The sequence below is a fragment of the Microcaecilia unicolor genome, chromosome 3 (genome assembly GCF_901765095.1).
Source record: "Microcaecilia unicolor chromosome 3, aMicUni1.1, whole genome shotgun sequence".
Classification (NCBI taxonomy): domain Eukaryota; kingdom Metazoa; phylum Chordata; class Amphibia; order Gymnophiona; family Siphonopidae; genus Microcaecilia; species Microcaecilia unicolor.
In genome coordinates this window covers 105,981,872-106,004,136 of record NC_044033.1, presented here as the reverse complement: position 1 = coordinate 106,004,136, position 22,265 = coordinate 105,981,872, and the positions used below count along the sequence as shown (strand labels likewise).

Sequence of the window (22,265 nt, the reverse complement as noted above, 5' to 3'; positions counted from 1 at the left end):
ATATAGATTACGCTTAGTCAATAACATAGCGCCTAAATCTATACGCATTCATTTACGCCAGTAAAACCTGGTGTAAATCCATGCATGTAGATTTAGATGCGGTGACCCGTATTCTGTAATTATGCTCGCAAATTTGGGAACGCCCATGAAACTTGCATAAACACGCCCCTTTTAAGCTACGCATGTTTATTTTGAATTACACACTTAGGCGCATTTCTTTATAGAATATACTTAGTGATTTCCATGCATAAATTGTAGTTATTGCCAATTAGTGCTCGTTATTGCTTGTTAAGTGCTATGAAAAAATGCTAATTACCTTGTTCCTCCAATTAAGATAAGCATGTATTTTCACACGGAATTTAGGTGCCATATATAGAATCTGGGGGTAAGTGCCCAAAAGTTTGACACCTAACTTTAGGCGACATTTCTAGAATTGACCCCTCAATGGTTGCACCCTCACCAACACTAACTTTTCCCCATAATTCACGATATCAGATCTAGTTCTTCCACAAGCCAAGGCTGTTCTTTGCCAGTAATTTCTCACAGGTGCTCTGCAAATGATAATTCTGAAAAGATGAAAAGTCTAATTCATGCTGTATTTCATCACATAAAGCATTTTTTGTCTCCACAGTTTATCTATGATGAAAAGGTTTCTTGGTAAGTAAGAATATGTTTAGTTCTCTTAAGTATTGTTTTATCCTAATGCTTCTATCTACAGGAAATTGCATATAGTAGATTAGTGGATTAGTCAGAGATGAGGTAGGGGAAGAGATTTTCTGTAGTACAGATCCACTGTGGCCTCAATATACAGTACCTTATGAAAGTCTTTCACATTCTGCTGTCTTAAAAATTACATTTTGCAAATGCATTACAAGAGGACTTTGACTTTACTGATCTACACAAAAAATTCTGCACGTTCAACAATTATAGAACCATTCAAAAGCAATGAAGAATTACATTTGATTACATTTGTCGTCATACCCTTTGTCATAGCAAACCCAAATTAGCTAGCTTTTTCCCTGTATATTTACATAAATGTATTCTGAAATATCAGTATTTTAAGTGCACAGGCAGCTCCTTATGACTCTGGGCAAGTCACTTAACCCTCCATTGCCCCAGGTACAAATAAGTACCTGTATATAATATGTAAGCCGCATTGAGCCTGCCATGAGTGGGAAAGCGCGGGGTACAAATGTAACAAAAATTAAAAAATAAAAATATATTTTTTGAACCAGTTCTACAAACTGATTTTGTTAAGAGCAAAAAAAGTTTTATTGCTCCTTAAATAGTGCCAGTGCTTAATCGCTGGTTGAGGTAGATTGATTTTGTTAGATGTTCTGCTTATTTTGGAAGGATCGTAAGACTTTGTTTTTCATTTTCCCTCACATTTCACTTCTTGATCCCCCTCTTGTGGTGGATTGGATACATAATTGCTATAGAATAGATCATTTGTTTCTTGATTTTGAGTCTTATATCTTCTTGTGCCAGTACCAATGTATATTTCTGTGCAACTATGCTTGCTTGGTTGTTGTAATTATAATCTTTGGTGGGGGGGTTTAACACACACACACACACAAACAAATTAGCTCCATTTCCAAAATTGCCTTAACAAGGCCCCTAATTCTTCAAGTTGTTTCTATTCTATGAAACGAATTTGAAGCAAAGGTCTAAACATGCTGAATACAGATCTGCTAAAAGAACTCCTGGATAAAGTTATTCAAAGATACAGACTGGGGGAAAGCTATAAGAAATTCAGTATGTTTGAATATCCTAAGTTTGGCGTACTGGGAGGTCCGCCATTATAAAGTGGAAACCGTTTTAGCCTCCATCCCAGACACAGGAGTATATAAATTACACTTCACCTGCTGTCATTATAAAGTGGAAACCACCAAAACACCTCTTCAATGAAACCATTCTTTCAAAGTTAGTAGCTGTGGGTTGAGGAAACTACTGAAGAAGGTCACTGTGAAGTCTAAAATTATTTTTAAAAAATTACTGAGATTTCTGGATGAGACTGGGGGAAATGGGGATTACCTGTAATAATGTAGTGCCATGTCCGTTCTGTTTCCAGAGAATCACCTACAAAATGCATTGCCCCAGTAACTTTTTGAGTACCCATCCTCTGGTGCAATTTGATTCTTTAAATTGAACTACTACATCATAACCTGTTCACCACCATTAGATAGTACCTATCAGGCTCATAGTGCAATTTTTTTATCTAGATAGTTAATTCACCAGTATTTTCTATTTAATTCGAGGCTTACAATTGCCTTGTGAACTCACAGTACATTCAATACTATTCCTGGCCAGGAATACATGGAAATATTAATGTTACCTACTGTGGGAATCAAACTCTTTGTTCAGATCACTTGCCTCAGTATTTTGTCAGCATAATTTTAATATCAGAGGGATTCATAGACTGGAAATTTTCTTTCTTTGAAAACAAAAACAAAAACCCCACAGGCTGGAAGCTATGATCCTGTGTATACCCAAATATAAAGGGTGGGAGATGAGTGAGCAATAAACAGAAGATTAAAGATACCACAGAAAATGTAATCACCTGGAGCAAACACAGTGGAGCCAACTTATCATAGCTACTTTAAAACAATTATTTTTAATTTTACAGGTCCTTATTAACTCTTGTAAAGCATATTTCAAAAAGCAAATTTCAAATACACCAGTCTCGCATGTGCACAGGCAGAATTATATATTATACCTAATTTTTTAACATATATATTTTTTATTTTATATGTGTGTTGTTGCTCTTGTTTGAATGAGTCTTTCCTGCCCGTTTTGGAGTTCCTTTCTCAAATTTTAATTTATTGATTTTTGTAAACCGCTGCGATCTGTTAGAAATGGCAGTATATTAAGCACAATAATAAACATTAACATAAACATAAAGGGGCCAGCATTCAGACCACAGCGGTTAGACCAGCTAACTCCCGCAATCAGTACTAAGCCCAGATATTCAATGCTGGGATGTTTCTGGTGACCAGCATTGAATGTCCGGTTTAGTTTTGGCCAGTTTAAAGATAACTGGCTAAGTCAATGTTCAGACTTAGCCGGTTATCTTCAAACCGGCCAAAGATAAACCAGGTTTTCAAGCAGCCAAATATAGCCGTTAACCTTGTTTAAAAATCGATGGATAGCCAGTTGTATCGCACAATATAACCAGCTAACTGCTAACCAGGGATATTCAGCGGGGGATAGTTGGTTATCTGCCGAATATCAGCAGCCATTCTGGCCAGTTAAAAAACACTCGATATCGGACAGAAAATGACTAGCATCTATCATAATAGAAATTAATCTGGGGCATTAATGAATAAGCAGCAGACTAAGAAACGTTGCACAGGAGACACTTTCTAGAAGTGATAAGACTAAGCAGGGGCACACTGAGAGTACTGTGGGCCCCCGGGCACAGAGACAACTCTGGGCCCCCTGCCATGCTGCTGCTGTCGCCCCCCCACCCCCACCCCCGCCATATTGCTGCTGCCACTGCCACCCCCCCCCACCCCCCGCAATGCTGCTGCCACCACCACCAGTGCCCCCACCGTGGTGCCTCCCTCCCACCGTGTTGCCACTGTTCCCCCTCCACCTTGAAGGGCCACGGTGGTTTACTGGCTGTGGCTTCTTCGGGGGCAGGAAATAAATCCCCAATTTCCTGCCCACCTGTTGCCTCTACTCTGCTCAGCACAGCACCATGTTTACAAAATGGCTGCTGAGACTTCCCATGGTAGTCTTGGCAACCATTTTGTAAAGACAGTGGTGCATATAGGGAGAATAATGGCAGCAGCCGTTAGACCACCAGGGCCCCTTGGAGACTCTAGTGTGCAGTGGCAGGCAACCGGGAAGAGCCTCTGGGCCCTCGGGCACTGTCCGGTTGCCCAAATGGTCAGTCCACCCCTGAGACTAAGTCTGAAGTCACACCAAATGCACAACATCCAAATTCACAATCCAGCTGCAATGGAGCAGGGGTGGGGGGAGTGAATTTGTAGTCTCTTCTTCTGCTTTGGTCTTGTAGTTCAGTCAGAATGGGCTTCTATTGGCATACAAAGCCAAGAGCTTCATTTGCAAATACCCATAACTATCATATACAGGATGAAACAACAACAACAAAAAAGTAACACCCTAGAGTTTTTTGCCATTTTCTCAGCAAACACTTTGAATTTCAATGAATTCAAGGTTGCATTTATTTGATTGACCGCCTAGGGCCAGGCTATCAAAGCGGTTTACATTCCAATATGATCAAAAGAGTGAATAGAAATATATTATGATAAAAGTAAAGTATAGCGTGAAGATAGCAGGTTTATAGTGTTCTACACAACCCCGAGAAACGAGAAATCTTACATGCAACATTTAGAGCAGACTTGTCCAACCTTTTTCTATCAGGGGCCACATTTTATATGTTGTAACATTTAGCGATCCAAAACGCGTACTGTCATATTTTGCCACATGTTTCATCAAATAGTGGCACAACAAACAACACAACAGTGCATTGTCCCCTTCCCAGACTTCACCCTGTCTCTCTCTCTCTCTCTCTCTCTCTCTCTCTCTCTCTCTCATACCCCTCCTTCTCCAGTCTTAACCTGGCTTCAGCTGCAGAAGAAACAGTGGGATTCATGCTTCCCCGACCCTGCCAAGCTTGGGCTATGCAGTGCTGGAAGTTCAGGTTGGTCTCGTGAGACTTGAAACCACAAGACCAACCTGAACTTCTGTCCCCAAGTGGCTCAAGCTCACAGAGAGCTGAGTTGTAGTGGGGAAGCAAGAACTTGCTATAAGCATCATAAGAATTGCCAAGCTTCCAAGGACCAGAAAAAAGCACTTGGTGAGCCAGATTCTGACCCACAGGCTGTAGGTTGAATGAGCCTGATTTAGAGGCTCCATTTTAAATCACATATAATTACAAATTTACATGTTACTATGGAACTTTATAAGTCTATGTGCTTTGAAAATGAGCGCCATTATTATCTTAAGCTGTGTTGATGCTATTGACATTTTAGCTTTACTACCACGCGATTTTTGTGTGTTAAAAATGTTTGAGCTAAAATACAGTAAAATAACATCATTCAAACGGTACAGTTAACAATGAGTCAGAATTTTGCAGTCGCTGTGAATGCTCAAATTGTCCACCCCCAGCTTTAACACAGGCCTTCAGTTGCTTTGGGAAGTTCTTAACAGCCTTGTCAATCGGTCCCTGATCATCTGCAGTGCATCCTTGAGTTTGGCGGTTGGAGTTTGTGATAGACTTCCAGAATGTCTCCCCAGACAAAAGTCTACATCACTGTGACACCATTAACAGTAAGCTGGTACCCCATTTTCTGTTTTGGTTGGGGTTTTTTTCATATAATGGTAGTTTCACAGTGCAAACATTTTTGAATGCACAAAAATTGCTGGGTGGTAATACTAAAAAAGCTGTAACTTCACCATGTTTAAAGATAATCTCATCTCACTCAGCACATAAATATAGATAGTAACATCAAATAAAGCTGTAAAATTTCACATTGAAATCCCAAGTGGTTGCTGAGAAAACAGGAGGTTACTTTTTTTTTTGCCTCACCCTGTACATCTTCAGCACCCTCTCCCCACCTCTCTCCAGCCCAATCCAGGAAATGTTGAAACCGGCTACAAACTATTAAAATACACATTATTTTTTTCATGAGTAATGGTGAAAATGTTCATGCTGTGGTAGAGATCTGCTTAGGTCCCTCAGTGTGGGGTAGCTTCTGTCCAGTGCGATGCTGATAGACTGCAGTCTCACCTGTGCATGTCAAACTTTCCTTCTAACCTTTTTTGCGATTTGCTGGGTCTCTTAATTTTCTGTAACTGACACCCTCAAAAGTAAGAATGTGAACAGTGCCCACATCTGACCTACTGCAGCTACAGTATTCATTTGCAAGGATTTATCAGCTTGGCAAGATAGCGTAGATATGTTGCGCAACTTTATCCCAGTCGTTAATTATATTAAGCTTGTCATAACTGTTTTGCATCAACCTTTCGGTTTCTAGGTTGCTGTCGAAATGTTGGCAACAGTGAAACTGCCGCTGCATCCTATCATCTTGCTTTAAACTGAGTATGATCCAGGATTTATTTTAAACAGAAAGCAGCCCTTCTCTCTTGCTTTCCCAGAGTGCCATAGGACCACCTAGATTATTGGCAATATTTATTCTCTACGTTTTAGTGAAGAACGGTTAGAACCAAGAATACAGCAGAGTAGATCAAGCACTAGTAGACCCTGAGTTGAGGTGTTTCACTTATACAATTTTAAAAAAAAAAACCACACACACAGTTAAAAAAAAATACTGAATCTAAACAACGTTTTAAAATTCTTTTTTTTTTTTTTTTTAGCTCTATGAAAAGACAGGATGGGGAGCCAAATTATTTTCAACATACACTGAGTGGCTAAGAATAATTGAGTCAAGTTTTGCCTCTAACCTTTAATGTTCCTATGCAGATTAAGAGTTCTCATGTTAATTACTTGCCTTTTCTAAATCCAGGCTCCAGGTGAGCTATAATAGAGCTAGTGCAGTTATTTCCCTGCCCTAGATGACTTGGCAGTGGAAGGTGATTCTCTCAGTGTCACAAGGGGCTGAAGAGTGATTTGAATCCTAGCCACCCTGGTTCTCAGCTATGAGCTATCTCCCTAATTCTATAAGCGTGGCCAAAAAGTGCACATGCAAATTTGGGCATTTAATTGAATAACAAGCTAGATTTAATTGGAGTTTACGTGTGAGTAAAAAATAAAAACAAGTACAGAAATGGGAGGGTCATGACGGAACGGGGGTATTCCTAGCATTTACATGCATTGTTTTAGAATAAGGGGGATATGCACCGAATTTAGGCACATTCATTTGCACCATGTTTTCAAGGCCCATGGCATGCTTTCTCACCTGGACTATGTATTCCTACAATGTTCTTTATTTCCTAGCATGGTGGTGGCAGTAGTGGGCCCCAGGGGCGTGTTTGACCACTCCATGGTGTGGTTGCATTTGGAGGCCCCCATCCATTATCAACCCCATAGAACTTGGCGTTTCCCTAGTTATCTTTTTCACAATTCATTTTTTCTTAAATTCTTACAAGTCAAATGGGAGTTGGTTTTTAATACTAACGGCCAACACCTAGATCAACTCTGTTTGTTCTGGGTCATCGCCAAAGCGATGCTGAGAAATAATTGCTTTTACTAGCGCACATAATGTCACATGGGCAGCCAATATATTAGAGCTTGAAGCAAATTAGCCAGAGACAAAAGGACTCTTGGTAAGGCTCCCACCCAGGAAGCCCAAGATTGCTATCACTGCACCTTAACGACACTGAACACCTTTATACATGAACAAACATCCCGATCATCCATTTATCATAAATTGTGTTTTTATCAACACGGGAACAAATCCAAGAAACACCTGGCTCATATGGTAAAGACATGGGGTGGTCCTAGGACAATATCTGCTTTACAAGACCCAATGGGAGGAATCACAAATAATAATAATGAGCGCATTACGCAGATCATTTTAGATCATTTTACTTCTCTTTATACTGGGGATTCCCCGATACCCATGCAATCAATAGGGGATTTTTCTTAGAACGGCCAATCTCCCCTCTATAACCCCAGAGGCCTTGGAGTTCCTAAACCACCCATTGCAAGCTAAAGAACTTTAACAGGTCATTCATGCCCTTAAGACCTTCTCTTGCACCAGGACCAGGTGGATTTTCTGGAAAGCTTTATAAAATGCTCTCGTTACAAGTGTTAGGGCCACTCCTTTCTTACTTTTCTTCAGTGGTACAGATGTGGACGTTTTTCCCCCACTCAAGTAATGCTTTGATAACTCTCATCCCGAAGCCTAACAAACAAAGGGACTAGGCATATTCAAAAGTCTTTCCCTCCTGGATCTGCCTAATCCCACACCACTTTACACATGAAAAGTTCAGAAATGGAAAACAATAATATTAACCGCTCTCACAATATCAATGTTTATAAAATTCTCCTGGCAATGTCTCATGGTCACTCGCATTAGATTCCAGCTTTGCTGGTCAGTCTTGATGTTGAGAAAGCGTTTGACAAAGTTCACTGGCCTTATCTATTTGAAATGTTTTCTTGGTTTGGGTTCCAGGGCTGGATTATCCAAGCAATTCTCTCTTTGTACGAAAGACCCCAGGCACAGCTTCTTAAACAGTGATGGGGAAATTTCTGGGATGCACATAAATGGTCACCAGATCAAGGGCCTGGCTTACGCAGATGGCATTCTGGTGGTTTTGATGAACCCGCAGAGGTCCTTGCCTGCCCTTCTTCGATTGGTGGCCAGTTACGGGGCCATTGCAGGTTTTTTTGCTTAACATCAAAATCCAGAGCTATGTCCATACCCAAAGGGTCGTGCAATGTCATGTGAAAGGCATTCCCGCTACAATGGGAACAGAAGGCTATCCGCTGTTTGGGCATCACCCTGCCGGCGGGTATCTGTACTCTATATGCATCTAATATTAAACCCTTGTTAAATGAGACATGCCTAAGATTGCAGCTCTGGGGCACATACCCATTATCCCTTTAGGGGTCCAATTAGACTATTCAGCATGATACTAGTACCCAAATGGCTCTACGCCTTCCAAATATTACCCCTCTTCTTGAAAGGCAGTGATGAACTGAAATTGAACAGATTCTTGAGGCACTTTTTTGTGGCAGGGTAAAAGACCCAGGGTACCACTGAGGGTGTTACAGACTCCTTTGAAACATGGTGGGATAGGCCTCTTTCATTTGAAATATTTAGGAGTGGCAAGTGGCATGCGCCACATCAATGACTGGTATCGAGGAACAAATTATTTCTCCCACTATGCTTTGTAAATGCAACAAATTCCAGGAGTACATTTCAGTTGTGTTTTGCATGGCCTGCCCTCGCTATCGACAAGAATCTATGTAGCTCGCCCCATACTCAAGGATGCCCAGAATATTTGGATGTGGATATGCCAGAAGTGAACATTTTCATCTCGTACGACCCCATTTTTATCACTTTGTAACAACGGGGACTTTCATTCATTTTTTGAGTATTTATATACTGCTTAGACCTAAGTGGTTTACAGCTTCACTTTACAGGTAGCATGTTTGATCGTAATAGGTTACTTGTTATAACTGCTGGACCCAGAGGGCAAGGTAAAGTCCTTCCCGTGTCTTCAACATGAATTTACTCTTCCGGTGATGGATGTCTTCACATATTGGCAAGTTCATCACTATATTCACTCACTCATTGGACTGATCTAACTGAAGATGTTCAGGAGACGATATCTGAAGCTTTTACTTTGGGCTCACAACTACTGATACCATTACAGTTCTACCACAGACACTTTCTCGACACCACACTGGATATAGATTATGCCCACTTGGTGCAAAAGTGGAGAGCTGACTTACACATAGACATTACCAGTGATCATTTGCAGAAGTGATGGCCAGTTTCTTTTACCCCCGCCTGTTCCTCAATCAAAATGGATGCCGAGACTTCCCATTGCAGCCTTACAAGACTGCCATGGGAGGTCCCGGCAGCCATTTTGAGTGACTGAGGATGTCCCATGCCAGTTCCAGGTTCAAAATGGCTGCCAGGACCTCCATCAGCACTCAGCAGCCCATTTTGACTGAGGAGCCAGCAGGACCAATTTGGGATCCTCCTGCCTGGAGAAGGTCACTAGATTACCAGGGTATTTAAAGATAGACCTGGGGAGGGCCTTCAGGTGGTGGGAGAGCGGAGTGGTTATGGTCAGGGTGGCCAACCCGGCCCAGTGGGATCCATTCTATGGCGGTGCTTGAGGTTGGGAGAGGGGGCAGGCAGAGAATAGTTGTGTGTGGGGGGGGCAGTTTAAGCTAAAAATGCACTGGTGCCAAAGCTGAAACTGAAATGTGGTTGGCCTCTACATTGAATATATTTGAGAGGACCCCTCCTAAATATTTGGTCCCTAGGCACACTTCTAGTTTGCCTGTGCTGTAATTCTGTTCTGTCCATAATGTCTAGTGTCCATCCATATTAACCACAGGCCTCACCAAAATATTAGTCCTGGCTACAGCACTGTTTTCTACAGTCAATAAAAGCAAATATGCCTCATTGAACTCTTTCCTAAAGCACTCTTACTGTCATATCTTGGTTCTATGAAACCAAGTCAAAATTGCAAGGAAGCAAACCTCTGCTGACAAATTAATATAGATGAAGCCTGAGCTATTCCACTTAGGAGTCCTGGAGGGTTTTTTGTCAAGCCAATCCTCCCTGACCTAGAAACAGAGGATGAGAAATTGGAATCTAAATTGAATGTACGCCATTATTTTTCATGCTAAACCCAATATTCAGTATAAAATTATTTGCTTTATGACTGCTTGTGGCTGAATTTCTTTTCTTAGTAAGACTGTAGCATGCAGTACAAAGCTTTTAAGGGGTATTCTTCATGCCAGTTCTGTTCAACACAAGTAAGACATTGTTCAATTAAGGTGATCCTGTGGCTGTCTTCTGTTCTGTAACTCAGTTTTTTGTGGGTTTGTTCACAGGTGGGAGTCTGTGATCCTAGTAATGATGTACACCATCTATATTCTCATCATGAAGTAAGTGAAAGCTCATTTTCTGTTCCGGGGTCGGAAAGATCACTGCTGCATAGTTTTCGATACTGAAATGGGATGACTGGTACAGAAACACTCCCCCTGATATTCAGAGCTATTTAACTGGCGACACGGCTGCTGACCAGTTAAATAGCATATCGGTGCCTAACCGCACATATTCAGTGGGAGATAACCGGTTATCTCCTGCTAAATATCAATGGTTAGCAGCTAATCACTAACCAGCTATATCATGTGACACATTCAGTGCGAGTGTGTGAGCCCAGAAGATGAGACTGGTTCCACCGAGATTGAGAAGCAGTTAGTTGGCTTTTGCACTGTCTGGGAAGGAGCAGGCCTATCTTTAACTGCTAAAGAGTTAACCGGTTAGCACTGAATATTGGCTTAACCGGCTAACTTTGCATGCAGTTTTCAAAATACCCAGATACTCAATGCCGGTCGCTGGAAATGGCCCAGCACTGAATATCCAGATTTAACGCAGGCAGCTGACAGCAACAGTGCTGCTTTCTGCCGGCTGAAAATTGGGCCCACTATGTTTTATGTTATTTGGACCTTTTTTCTGACTTCCCCGTCTCTATGGATTTCAGACAGGACTATGAGCCCTTTTACTAAGCTGTCTTAGGCATTAATGCGCACACAACACAGCAAAAATGGCCTAGTGCAAGACGCGCTAAAGCATTTTACATTACTTTTGCCATTTGCACACAGTAAGTGCATAGTATTTTTTTATTTTTATTTTTGGAGGGGGTGTGCCATGGTGAAGAATGGATGTGGGTGCACTAATGAGCTAGGGCCTCTTTTACTAAGGCAAGCTATCATTTTTAGCGCATGCTAATATTTAGGCCACGCTAAACGTTAGAGATGTCTATAGGAATAAATGGACGTCTCTAACATTTAGCGCACCCTAAATATTAGCACACGCTAAAAACGCTAGCGCACCTTAGTAAAAGAAGCCCCTAGTGCTAACTGGTTAGTGTGTCCTTAATGCAGGAGCCCTTAGCACCTCCTAAGTGCTCCCGCATTAATTTTTTTTCAGTGGCTGCATGTCAGTGCTAATATTAGCTCATGGCCATATAGTCAGCAAATGGGGAAAAAAGCCCTTTTTGACGGATGCACTAAAAATGGGCTTAGAGGGCAAGAAAGGCCTGCGTAAGGATGAGCATTTCTTAGCACAGCTTAGAAACAGGGCCTCTAAATTTCATAAAGTATACTACAGTTTTTTGTGTACATAAATACCGTTAACAGACATTATTAGTAAAGATGTCCCATTGTGTAATATGCATTGCAGTTTATGTTTATTACCATAGTTAATATACCTAAAACAAAAGAGAGGGTCGAAGCACACACAACAATAAAGAAACAAAAAGTACCAAGTGTTATTCAAGCATAGGAGAGTCAAGAGTCCTTTATTAGACCTGATATGGGCCGTGTTTCAGCGACAGTGCGCCTGCGACAGGGGTCAGTGCAGTCAATGTATATAAATTACTGAGCTAAAAGCCCATAAAAACGCAAACCTGATATGTGTTGTTGGAAAACTTGTAGATAAACTATGATTCCAAATGAAAGTGTGTGGTGCTCTGGAAAGGCAACGTATCCGCTAATGTCGCCACGCTGGGTCGCGTTGACTGAAATGACCCCTGACAGAGGCGCAGTCATTGAAACACAGCCCGTATTGTGTCTAATAAAGGACTCTTGACTCTCCTATGCTTGAATGACTCTGTACTTTTTGTTCCTTCTTCAGACTTAATATACCACCATTCATAGTATATCAGAGTGGTTCACAGTGTTACAAACAGTAATAGAAAGTGTAAGTAATAGAAACAGAAAAGTAAAAAGAATCAGTTAAAGAAAGGGAAAAAAAAGTTTGCACAATCCTGCTGACCCCAAGAGGAATGAGACAACCAAACAGCAACAGTGATCCAAAGAAGGACAAACACAGCAAGAGTTTATCCAAGTGTCAACTTTAATGGAAACAAGACCCAACCTGGTCAAGTTTCGGAAAAAACTTGGTCAGGGGTCACATATATTTCCACAATACATTCACAGATTCAAAGCATGTACTGCAATACCTGCGTGTAAAATAAAAATGAGATCCAATGTCAAAAGTAAAAGAATGCAGCTAACAGCATCCTCGGAATGGCACAATTGTTAGCTGATTTTTTTTGATGCTGTTGTATTGGATTGTTCAGCTCCAGTGTATGTGCTTTACTGTTGGCTGCCGGAAAGACAGAAGAGCATGTGCATAATTTGCCCCCCCCCCCTCCCCCCGTACTGATGTGCACATTCTATGCTGTTGGCTGCAGTCTTTTTTGCATTGGACCTCATTTTTCTTTTAAATGCAGGTATTGCAGTACATGCTTGGATCTGTGAATATACTTTTGAGATCTATGTAACCCCAACAAAGGTTTTTCTGAAACTTGGCCAGGTTGGGTCCTGTTTCCATTAAAGTTGACATTTGGATAAACTCTTGCTGTGTTTGTCCTTCCTTGGATTGCTGCTACTGTTTGGTTGTCTATTCTACTAATGTCTCCTGTTCGTTTCTACTTCCCAAGTGGAATAACCCAACCCAAGGGCCTTGAAAACTGCACACAGTGCACAGAAGATATCAACATTCAAATGCCTGTTGGAAAAAGAAAGTCTTAAGGCCTGCTTTGAATTTAGGTAACAATACCTCAAGGTGAATATACTTTGGAATAGAATTCCATAGCAAGGGAATGAGAATGAAAAAAAGCTGAATCACAATTGCACACAAACTCGGGTAGGTCTGAAAGTAGTGTTCCGGAGCACTTGCAGTCTGTCAGCAGCCACATGTCGAACTCCATTGTAATGTAAATTAGAGTAATCAAGATGACTGGAAACCAGCATGTGAATCAAACTGGGTTGCATCTCTTTCCAGAAAGGACTGAAGAGATCTAATTTAGTGCAAAGCATAATGACATGATTTCATTACAGAAGCAGTTTTGATGTGTGTACGCAGTCATGCACTTCAGTAAACGTAGTCCTCTCTGCACTAGCTGGTAAAGGGGTTTAATATAACACTTCTGCTGCTTTCATACAAAGTTCAACTGTTACCTTTCCCTGTAAAAGTATTCTACAGTATCATAAATTAAATATTCTTTGTCTGATACGTTAATTTCTCCTGATGTCTAAGCAGCATCTTTTCCAGTTCTCTTTCCTTCTCTCCTTTGCAGCCATGATTCCCTCTTATATTCATCATTTCAATTACCCTTTTTTTGTTCATCCATCTACTCTTTTTCTTTTCCACTCTTTTTTTTATTTTATTGTACACCACTTTCTAGTACCTGGTTGCACAATTTGGTATATCAAGTTGAGATAAATTAATAAGAGAGAAACAAATTCTTGCTTCAAACTTTTTGGATTATTTTTATGTGGGTCACTTTTCCTCTGTGGTCCTGACTGAAATACAGATCGTGCTTATCCTTGTGGAGGACAGCCATGAGTCATGGTAATGAATGATATACAGTAATCTGAAGCTGTAGAATAACTTTAGTTTTCAAACATTGATCTATAATAAATATGCCTTTAATTCTCCCCTATTAATTAAACCACCATGAGAGCTAAGGGTGTGTTGTTAGGGCAATGGTTGTGTATGATGGCAGTTCTGAAGTAACTTTAAGCACGTTTTCAGCTTATCTTTTATTTCCCTTGGATATTATCAATACATTGCATTACAGACATTGAAACAATTATGTATGTGATACATAAAGTGCTGTATTATGAAACTGATTCACTAAGGCCGTTTCTTTTCCTTTTCTTTGTCTATGAGTAAACATTGTAATGAATCATGCCCTATGTCACCTTAATTTGATATTCACTGCTAATACTTAGTCTCCTGAGTATCTATTTTGTATGTTAACTAATTGGTGATGTTTGAGCAGTTAGAAGAATATGACCATACCTGTTATTGAACAGCCAAATACATGTGTGGCTATGTTTTTTTTGTGTGGAGGAGTAGCCTGTTGGTTAGTGCAGTGGGCTGAAAGGCTAGAGAACTGGGATTGATTCCCACTGCAGTTCTTTGTAACTCTGGGCAAGTCAGTTAACCCCCCCCCCCCCCCCATTACCCCAGGTACAAAAGATTGTGAGCCCACTAAGGACGGACCTACATATAATATATGTACCACAGAAAGATCAAATCCTTGACCTCTGGGCAACTGGGGACATGTCCTGCTTGTGCATTGCAGGACATAGGCCCCTTACACCTTCATGCTTCTGGTGTTTTCCTTGGGCTATACCCTCCATTACCTGGAGTTAGGGTTCTGCGACTTGTGATAGCTAAAGTGTAGATGGGTGCTATCAAAAAGAACAATTGTTCCCCCAAGACCTGTGATAAGACCCATTGCACCCCAGAATTCACCAGAGACTGCATTTAATACAAACAACTTTACTAGCATATAGTAGTTAACTGTACTGTACAAGGCAGCATGTAATGGTATTTACAAGAAAATAAATGACCAGGTTAAGCATTGAATGTAAGCATACATCTTTCAAAAAAGGAGGAAAAACGCCTCAAGAAAAAGCTTCTCCCACAATTGTAAGTGGGATAGAGGCTATCATTTCATCATCATGGGCGATACAAAAAACCTCCTATATTGAATTTTATTTATTTATTATTTTATTTTTACTTTTACTATTCCTTTTACCTTTTACAAAAGAAAATTTTTTTCTCTGCCATCCAAATTGAAAAGTTTTTACTTAGCTTGGGCAGACTTTAAATTCTCTCCTCTCGTGACCGAAATGAAACTGTGGTCAACGGGTCCCGTTTCACATTACGCTGCTTCAGGACCACAGCTATTCAATTATATATTTCAAAGGTCATCTTTCCTAAACAAAAGGGAAAGAAAAAGAATAGTAAACATAAAAAGGTTTTATCTTAACTTATTCACCTTTCAAAGTATGACTATCCTTACAGCCCGTTCAGTATATGTGAAGATTTATATATTTGATTGAACCAGTTCCCTATTGATATTTTCAGGTTAAGCATTGCACAGACATTAACATAAAGCATTTAAAAGTAGTTTCGAACACCAGGAAACAGGAATCACTAGGATATGACTGCAGTTGCAGTCCCAGGCCAAATTATCCAAAACAAAACACAGCCAAAAGAGCTAAACTGTTGAAAAGCACACCCCTACAAAAGTTATCACTGTGAGATTCTGATTCTAGTTCTTCCCTTTGCAATGCCATGAGCACTAGTGGTGAATAAAGCTCTAGTTTGGGGTGATAAGCTTCCCAACCACTCTGTCTGTGTGTTCTTGTCAGAGCCCTGCAGAGCCTGAATTCCTTCCTGGGCCGACTGGTCCCAGAACTACTAGGGTCTTCAGATTCATTTCACCCACTTCTTCCAGTTATTGAGTGAAATCTGTGCAGGCTACTTCTCTTTATTAGTAGGGCAGCATCTCATCATCCTATTGGTCCCAGCTGCATCCATGTCGCTCCTTCCTTCCCTTTCTTCCAAGGCCACTCGTCTGTCTGTTATACCCCATGCCCAATAGCTTCTCTTTCACCATCTTTTTAACCCATTTCCATCCTAACTCAACCCCCCTTCCGAGACTCATCCCCTTCTCCTACACCCTTCACCAGTACCCTAATCCCTTTTCAGTGCCTCTTATCCTCACTCCAGTCTTCCATGTCATTCACATTATGTCTCAACCTTTCCCTACATCATCCCCTTTTCTTGCCCTTCTTCTCATATCCCTCATTTCACATCCTCAGAGCTGCCAAGGGGGTCAGCCTCCCGAGCGGGAGATTTAGGGCCCGTCCTTAGCTCCACCCCAAACCCACCCATATCTCCACCTAGCCTGCCCATAGCTCTGCCTAGAACCGCCCACAGCTCCATCGAAAACTGCACACAGCTCTGCCCAGAACCGCCCACAGCGCTATCGAAAACTGCACACAGCTCTGCCCAGAACCGCCCTGGCATAGCCTCCCTTTCCAGTGACAGCAGTAGACACCTTCTGTAAAACATTTCCTCCTGCTGCGAGACCAGCGGCTGCAGGAGATGACGTTTAATGAAAGCATTTCCTGCTGTCCCTGGAAACGGAGCTGTCCAGCAGGAGACTTGGCAGGTCTATATCCTGCTTCTTCCCCTCTCCCACCCCTCCAGTCCCATCCATCTCCTGCTCCTTCCCTCTGCTCACCACCCCCTCCTAGTCCCATCCATCTTCTGCTCCTTCCCTCTGCCCCACCTCTCCCAGATGCAGATGGGATTCCATGTGCCCCAATGAAAGGAGAGTTTAATTTTACTTCCATTTAATTTCACTATATTCCATCTTTATAACAGCAGGCTTCCCAAGGCAGATTATAACAACAATTAAGATGAACCCATCAAGAAACAGTATATCCTCACTGAAATTTGGCCATCTGTATTGTATAGAACATTGTAGAAAAATGAGCACAAAATACAGTTTATAACTGCTGTTTCTATACCAGCTGCAATAATTTTTTTATGCTGTTTTAGTGATATTCAATTGTTTTTTCTCCCTCCCTCAACCTTCTTCCCCCGAGCTTACCTTTAATTTGCTTCAAAACTTGCTGGCGGCAGCAGCAATTCACAGGCGCTGCCCTGCAGCTGGTCGACAACTTCTCTAATTTGTAGCGCAGCCCGCCCAGCAGAAACAGGAAGTTACCTCAGAGATGGCAGGCCACCACAGTAAAGAGAGAATGTCGGTTTGGCAGCAGGGCAATGCCTGTGAATCGCTGTCACTGCCCGGCAAGTTTTGAAACAACATAAAGGTAGTACTCAGGGAAGAGGGTTGAGGGAGGGAAGAAGGAGATGCCGGTTGGGGGGGGGTTGGAAGTTGTGGTGGAAAGGGAAAGATGCCGGAGAAGGAATGCCTCACAGGACCGCCTCTGTCAGCGGGAGACTTTCCCGCTTTTGCGGGAGTGTGGGAGATGGCCAGCCAAAGCGGGAGTCTCCCGCTCAATGTGGGAGACTTGGCAGGTCTGGCGATACAGGAGGTGGCAAACTGTTTACTGCCCCCCCAAGCTCCACCCCCCCAAAAAAAAAACTATGCCCACTTGCAGAGTCTAAATGAATCCAATCATGGGAGCCAACTTTTCAAAATCATTAGGGGTGCTAAACCCAACAGAAATTCTCTCTCCCTGAACACAATTAAGGAATTTGTTCAATATTGGGGGTGCTCAAGTACCTACAGAATGGCTCCTATGAATCCAATCCAGGTTTTGCCATTAGCTTTCTGCAGGACTTAGTTGAGTCCCACAACAAGCAGCATGTTTCTGGATGAACTGGCTTTTTTTTCCCAGTCTCAGTTTGGGAGAAGAGAGAGAAAGATCTATTTGCTGAGGCCCTGTGAACAGTTATATTTGATAACCTGTGAACAGCTATATGTCCTGAACTCCCCAGGTACTATTTAGATAGTAAACAAATGTTTAGATAGCTTTATAAGTAATCCTATTTCAGTTACCTGTTGTTTGTTTGCTGGTTGCACCTTTTCTGTTCATTGTTCTAAGTTTTCATGACAATAATCATGTTTAGTTTATTGCTCTGCTTGTCTGGACTGGCTAAGAATCCTAGTGGTTTGTGTGTTGGGTCTGTGGGTGCTTTCTAGGAACTGTGGGACCACTGGCAGTGTGACCCTCTAACTTAGGAACCACAGGGAATAATTTGAGAGGCGGTTGGGACCCAGTCGGTGGGAGGAGGGTGCTAGTAACATATAACATAGTAAATGACAGCAGATAAAGACCTGTACAGTCCATCCAGTCTGCCCAACAAGATAAACTCATTTTACATGGTATGTGATACTTTATATGTATACCCGTTTGATTTGTCCTTTGCCATTCTTAGGGCACAGACCGTAAAAGTCTACTTAGCACTCTTCTTGTACTAAACGTTCTGAAGCTAACGTCAAAGCCCCTTAAAATTTACACTCAAGCCCATCCATATCTATTCAGTCACGATTTGGGTGTTGAAGTCTGCCCAGCACCGGTTTTGCTTCCCAGTTACCAGCGTCGCTACCCAATGTCCGCTAAGATTCCATGGATCCATTCCTTCTAGTGTAGAGCACATGAGGCAGATGCAGGCAAACCTGAGCTGTGCTGGGGACAGACCCTCTAAATGGCCATGGGGTAGCCCCAGGAGGGTGGCTAGGCGTTTCATTACAGTGAGGTGATAAGACACATGGTTACAACAGTACTTGCTTGGTTCTTCATAACTAAAAATCTCTTTTGCATATAGATGGTTGTGACATGGCTTGAAAAAGGTAGTACACCCATTTTCTAACACACTCATGGTATATACACTGACACTTGGTCTTCTCATTCTGTTGAGGCAGACATTACCTACTATCACCACCCAAAGGTATGCATACACTCAGGGCCGTGCCTAGGGTCTCTGGCGCCCCCCTGCAGACTATCAGTTGGCGCCCCCCCCGGTGAAAATGATCACGCCACCCCCCCCCCCCCCCCCGGTGAAAATGATCTCTCACCACTTGCTACACTGACAGGAATTGTCAGCAATATTCTTAGAAACAAATTGCTATACATTGCAAAATAAGATAGCAGATGTAAATTCTCAAAGTAGACATATTCCAAACGCTAAAATGAAAATAAAATGATTTTTTTCTACCTTTGTTGTCTGGTGACTTTCTTTTTCTGATCATGCTGGCCAGTATCTGAGTCTGCTGCTATCTGTCCTCTTAACTCCATTTCCAGGGCTTCCTTTCCATTTATTTCTTTACTTTCCTCCTTTCTTCTTCATTTCTTGCTCTATATCCATTTCCAGCAATTTCTTCTCTCTCCTTGGGTCCTGTCCTCCCATCCACGTCCATCCTTGTCCCTCTCTGCCCTTCCCTCCTCCATCCATAGCCAGCAATCCTCCTCTCTCTCCCCTCCCCTCCATTTCCAGCAAATTGTCCTCTCCCTGGGCCCCCATGTCCATCCTTGTCCCTCTCTGCCCTTCCCTCCTCCTCCATCCATAGCCAGCAATCCTCCTCCCCTCCCCTCCATTTCCAGCAATTTGTCCTCTCCCTGGGCCCCCATGTCCATCCTTGTCCCTCTCTGCCCTTCCCTCGTCCATCCATAGCCAGCAATCCTCCTCTCTCCCCTCCATTTCCAGCAAATTGTCCTCTCCCCGGGCCCCCATGTCCATCCTTGTCCCTCTCTGCCCTTCCCTCCTCCATCCATAGCCAGCAATCCTCCTCTCTCCCCTCCCCTCCATTTCCAGCAAATTGTCCTCTCCCTGGGCCCCCATGTCCATCCTTGTCCCTCTCTGCCCTTCCCTCCTCCATCCATAGCCAGCAATCCTCCTCTCTCTCCCCTCCCCTCCATTTCCAGCAAATTGTCCTCTCCCTGGGCCCCCATGTCCATCCTTGTCCCTCTCTGCCCTTCCCTCCTCCATCCATAGCCAGCAATCCTCCTCTCTCCCCTCCCCTCCATTTCCAGCAAATTGTCCTCTCCCTGGGCCCCCATGTCCATCCTTGTCCCTCTCTGCCCTTCCCTCCTCCATCCATAGCCAGCAATCCTCCTCTCTCTCCCTTCCCCTCCATTTCCAGCAAATTGTCTTCTCCCTTCACGCGATTCACGAACCGCTTAGCACTGCTTAAAAAAAAAAATTACACGTCAGCAGGAACAGGCTGCTTCCGCCAATCCCAGGGGCCTTCCTTCAGCGTGTTCCGCCCCTGAGGGCTGAAGGAAGGCTCCTGGGATTGGCTGAAGCAGCCTGTTCCTGCTGACGTGTAAATTTTTTTTTAAGCAGTGCTAAGCGGCAGCGCGGTTCGCGAATCGCGTGAAGTGGGGTGGGACGACGCAACGGCAACGAAGAGGTCACAGCAGCGTCAGTGAAAGCGGAGCGCTGCCGATGTCTACCTTCCCTTCGCGCTCTTGGTTCCCTCAGTGTCCGCCTTCTTCTGACGTCAGAAGAAGGCGGGACACTGAGAGAACCAATGAGTGCAAGGGAAGGGAGACGTCGGCAGCGCTTTCACTGACGCTGCTGCGACCAGGTAAAAGATTTAAAGGCCTCGGCAGCGCGGGGCGAGAGTAAGCACCGCGGCGGCGCCCTCCAGAGGTGGACGCCCCCCTGCGGCGCTTACCCCGCTTACCGCATCGGCACGGCCCTGCATACACTTTCTTGGAGTGTCTTTTATAGCTAATTGAAAGACAGGGGGATGTGATGTGGTGGTGGTGAGAATGATGTGCAGAAATGTCATTCCAGCTTGCCACCTGAAATACTTCTGTTGAGACACCACTGCGTATAGGATAGTGTTGTGTCCCTTGTTGCTGTTGGTTGTATGGATCACATATGGAGGATTTTACTTTTTCACATTTAGTCTTGCAAACACTTCACTGGATAATAGGCATTAATTGTGCTTGCTATGTGTTGCGGTACTTAAGTGTTATTAGGTTGTGCAGGTACTGGACTGAATAAATACATCCAGAAGATGTAGTTAACAACCATGTTTCAGGGGAATGAAAAGTGATAACGTGAAATGGTAGAAACATCAGAAATTACATAATCTGGTATTTGCCTGTCTTCTCCCCTTCTCTACCTACTGATTTCTCATTATTCCATAATAATAATAAAAAGATTTATAAAGACCCTTTATTTAAGGATCAGTTGATTATACTGATTAAACTTAACATTGCCAAAGTTGATACTACAGTACTACTAAATTCCTTTATGGAAACCTTCAGAACCCCAAGGGATGCCTGGAGAGAATGTAGTTCCTACTATCTCTTGGGAGTCATTTTAGAAGACATTTATGCACCTAAATATAGATTTATACACAGTAGGCTTCGTTTAAAAATTGCTTTGACTATATGCTGGTAAAAGTATACACATGTTGCTTGTAAGCAAATAAATTTATCTGTCGGAGCTAGGAAAGGGTTTAGTGTTTACGTGTAATACTTTATAACAGGCATCCATATTCACCCAAAATAAGCTAGTAAGTGTATTCCTAGTAAAGAATAAGTAAATGTGTGTGTGTGTAGTTTCCATGAAGTGATTTTCAGTGGGGAAAGTATGCACATAACTTTTCCCTTGAAGAGTGGTGAAAATATTCTCAGGGACTGATGCAATATTCCTCGGTCCTGTGATGAAGCCTAAGACATTTCACCATTCGGGACCCTGAAGCAGCTAAGCGAAACGCTGGCCATCGTTGGCCCGAGGGCATGTGTATTGCCTGGGAAGCGACGGTTAGGCTCTGTTCCTGCATATCATTCGGCTCTTCAAAGGTAAGTGCTGTTTTTGTGGTGCTTTGTTTTGAGATGGATATATATTGTAACAAAGAAAATGAGAAATAAGATGTAAGGAATATTGGGAAATAGCCTCACAAGAATACTGTGAAGCACCTAATTAAGTTTTTTTGGAAGTTTTTTGCCAATGATGAAAGAGATCGTTTAGATCCTTTCAGCTCTCTAAATCTTTTCAGATTTTGAGCTCTTTTAAGGCTTTTCCTTCCTTTGTTATGCACATTGATTATTTTTCATTGAGTGGATTTCTAGTGAGTGATTTTGCTGTAGTGCTTTGTTAATCCACACCCTCTTGAATTTTGCATTCATATAAAAACTCAAAAATTGGCCATTTTACTGTTGCGGTAAAACTGGTCTTAGTATGTGGGAAAGACCCGTGTAAGGATGCACTAAGGCCACTCGTTACCACAGTTTAGTAAAAGGACTCCTAAGAAAGCTACTAAAAAAAATGTTACTTACA

General features: G+C 42.5%; 1 protein-coding gene across 1 annotated transcript in view; it reads left to right on the top strand.

Moving 5' to 3' along the window:
• SLC24A3 (solute carrier family 24 member 3) overlaps window positions 1–22,265 on the top strand; it is a 646,438-nt gene that overhangs the window by 494,488 nt on the left and 129,685 nt on the right. Inside the window, exons 8-9 of the mRNA XM_030194674.1 lie at window positions 632–657; window positions 10,511–10,564. Of these exons, the coding sequence (XP_030050534.1) occupies window positions 632–657; window positions 10,511–10,564 (80 nt within the window). The remainder of the gene's footprint in view (window positions 1–631; window positions 658–10,510; window positions 10,565–22,265) is intronic.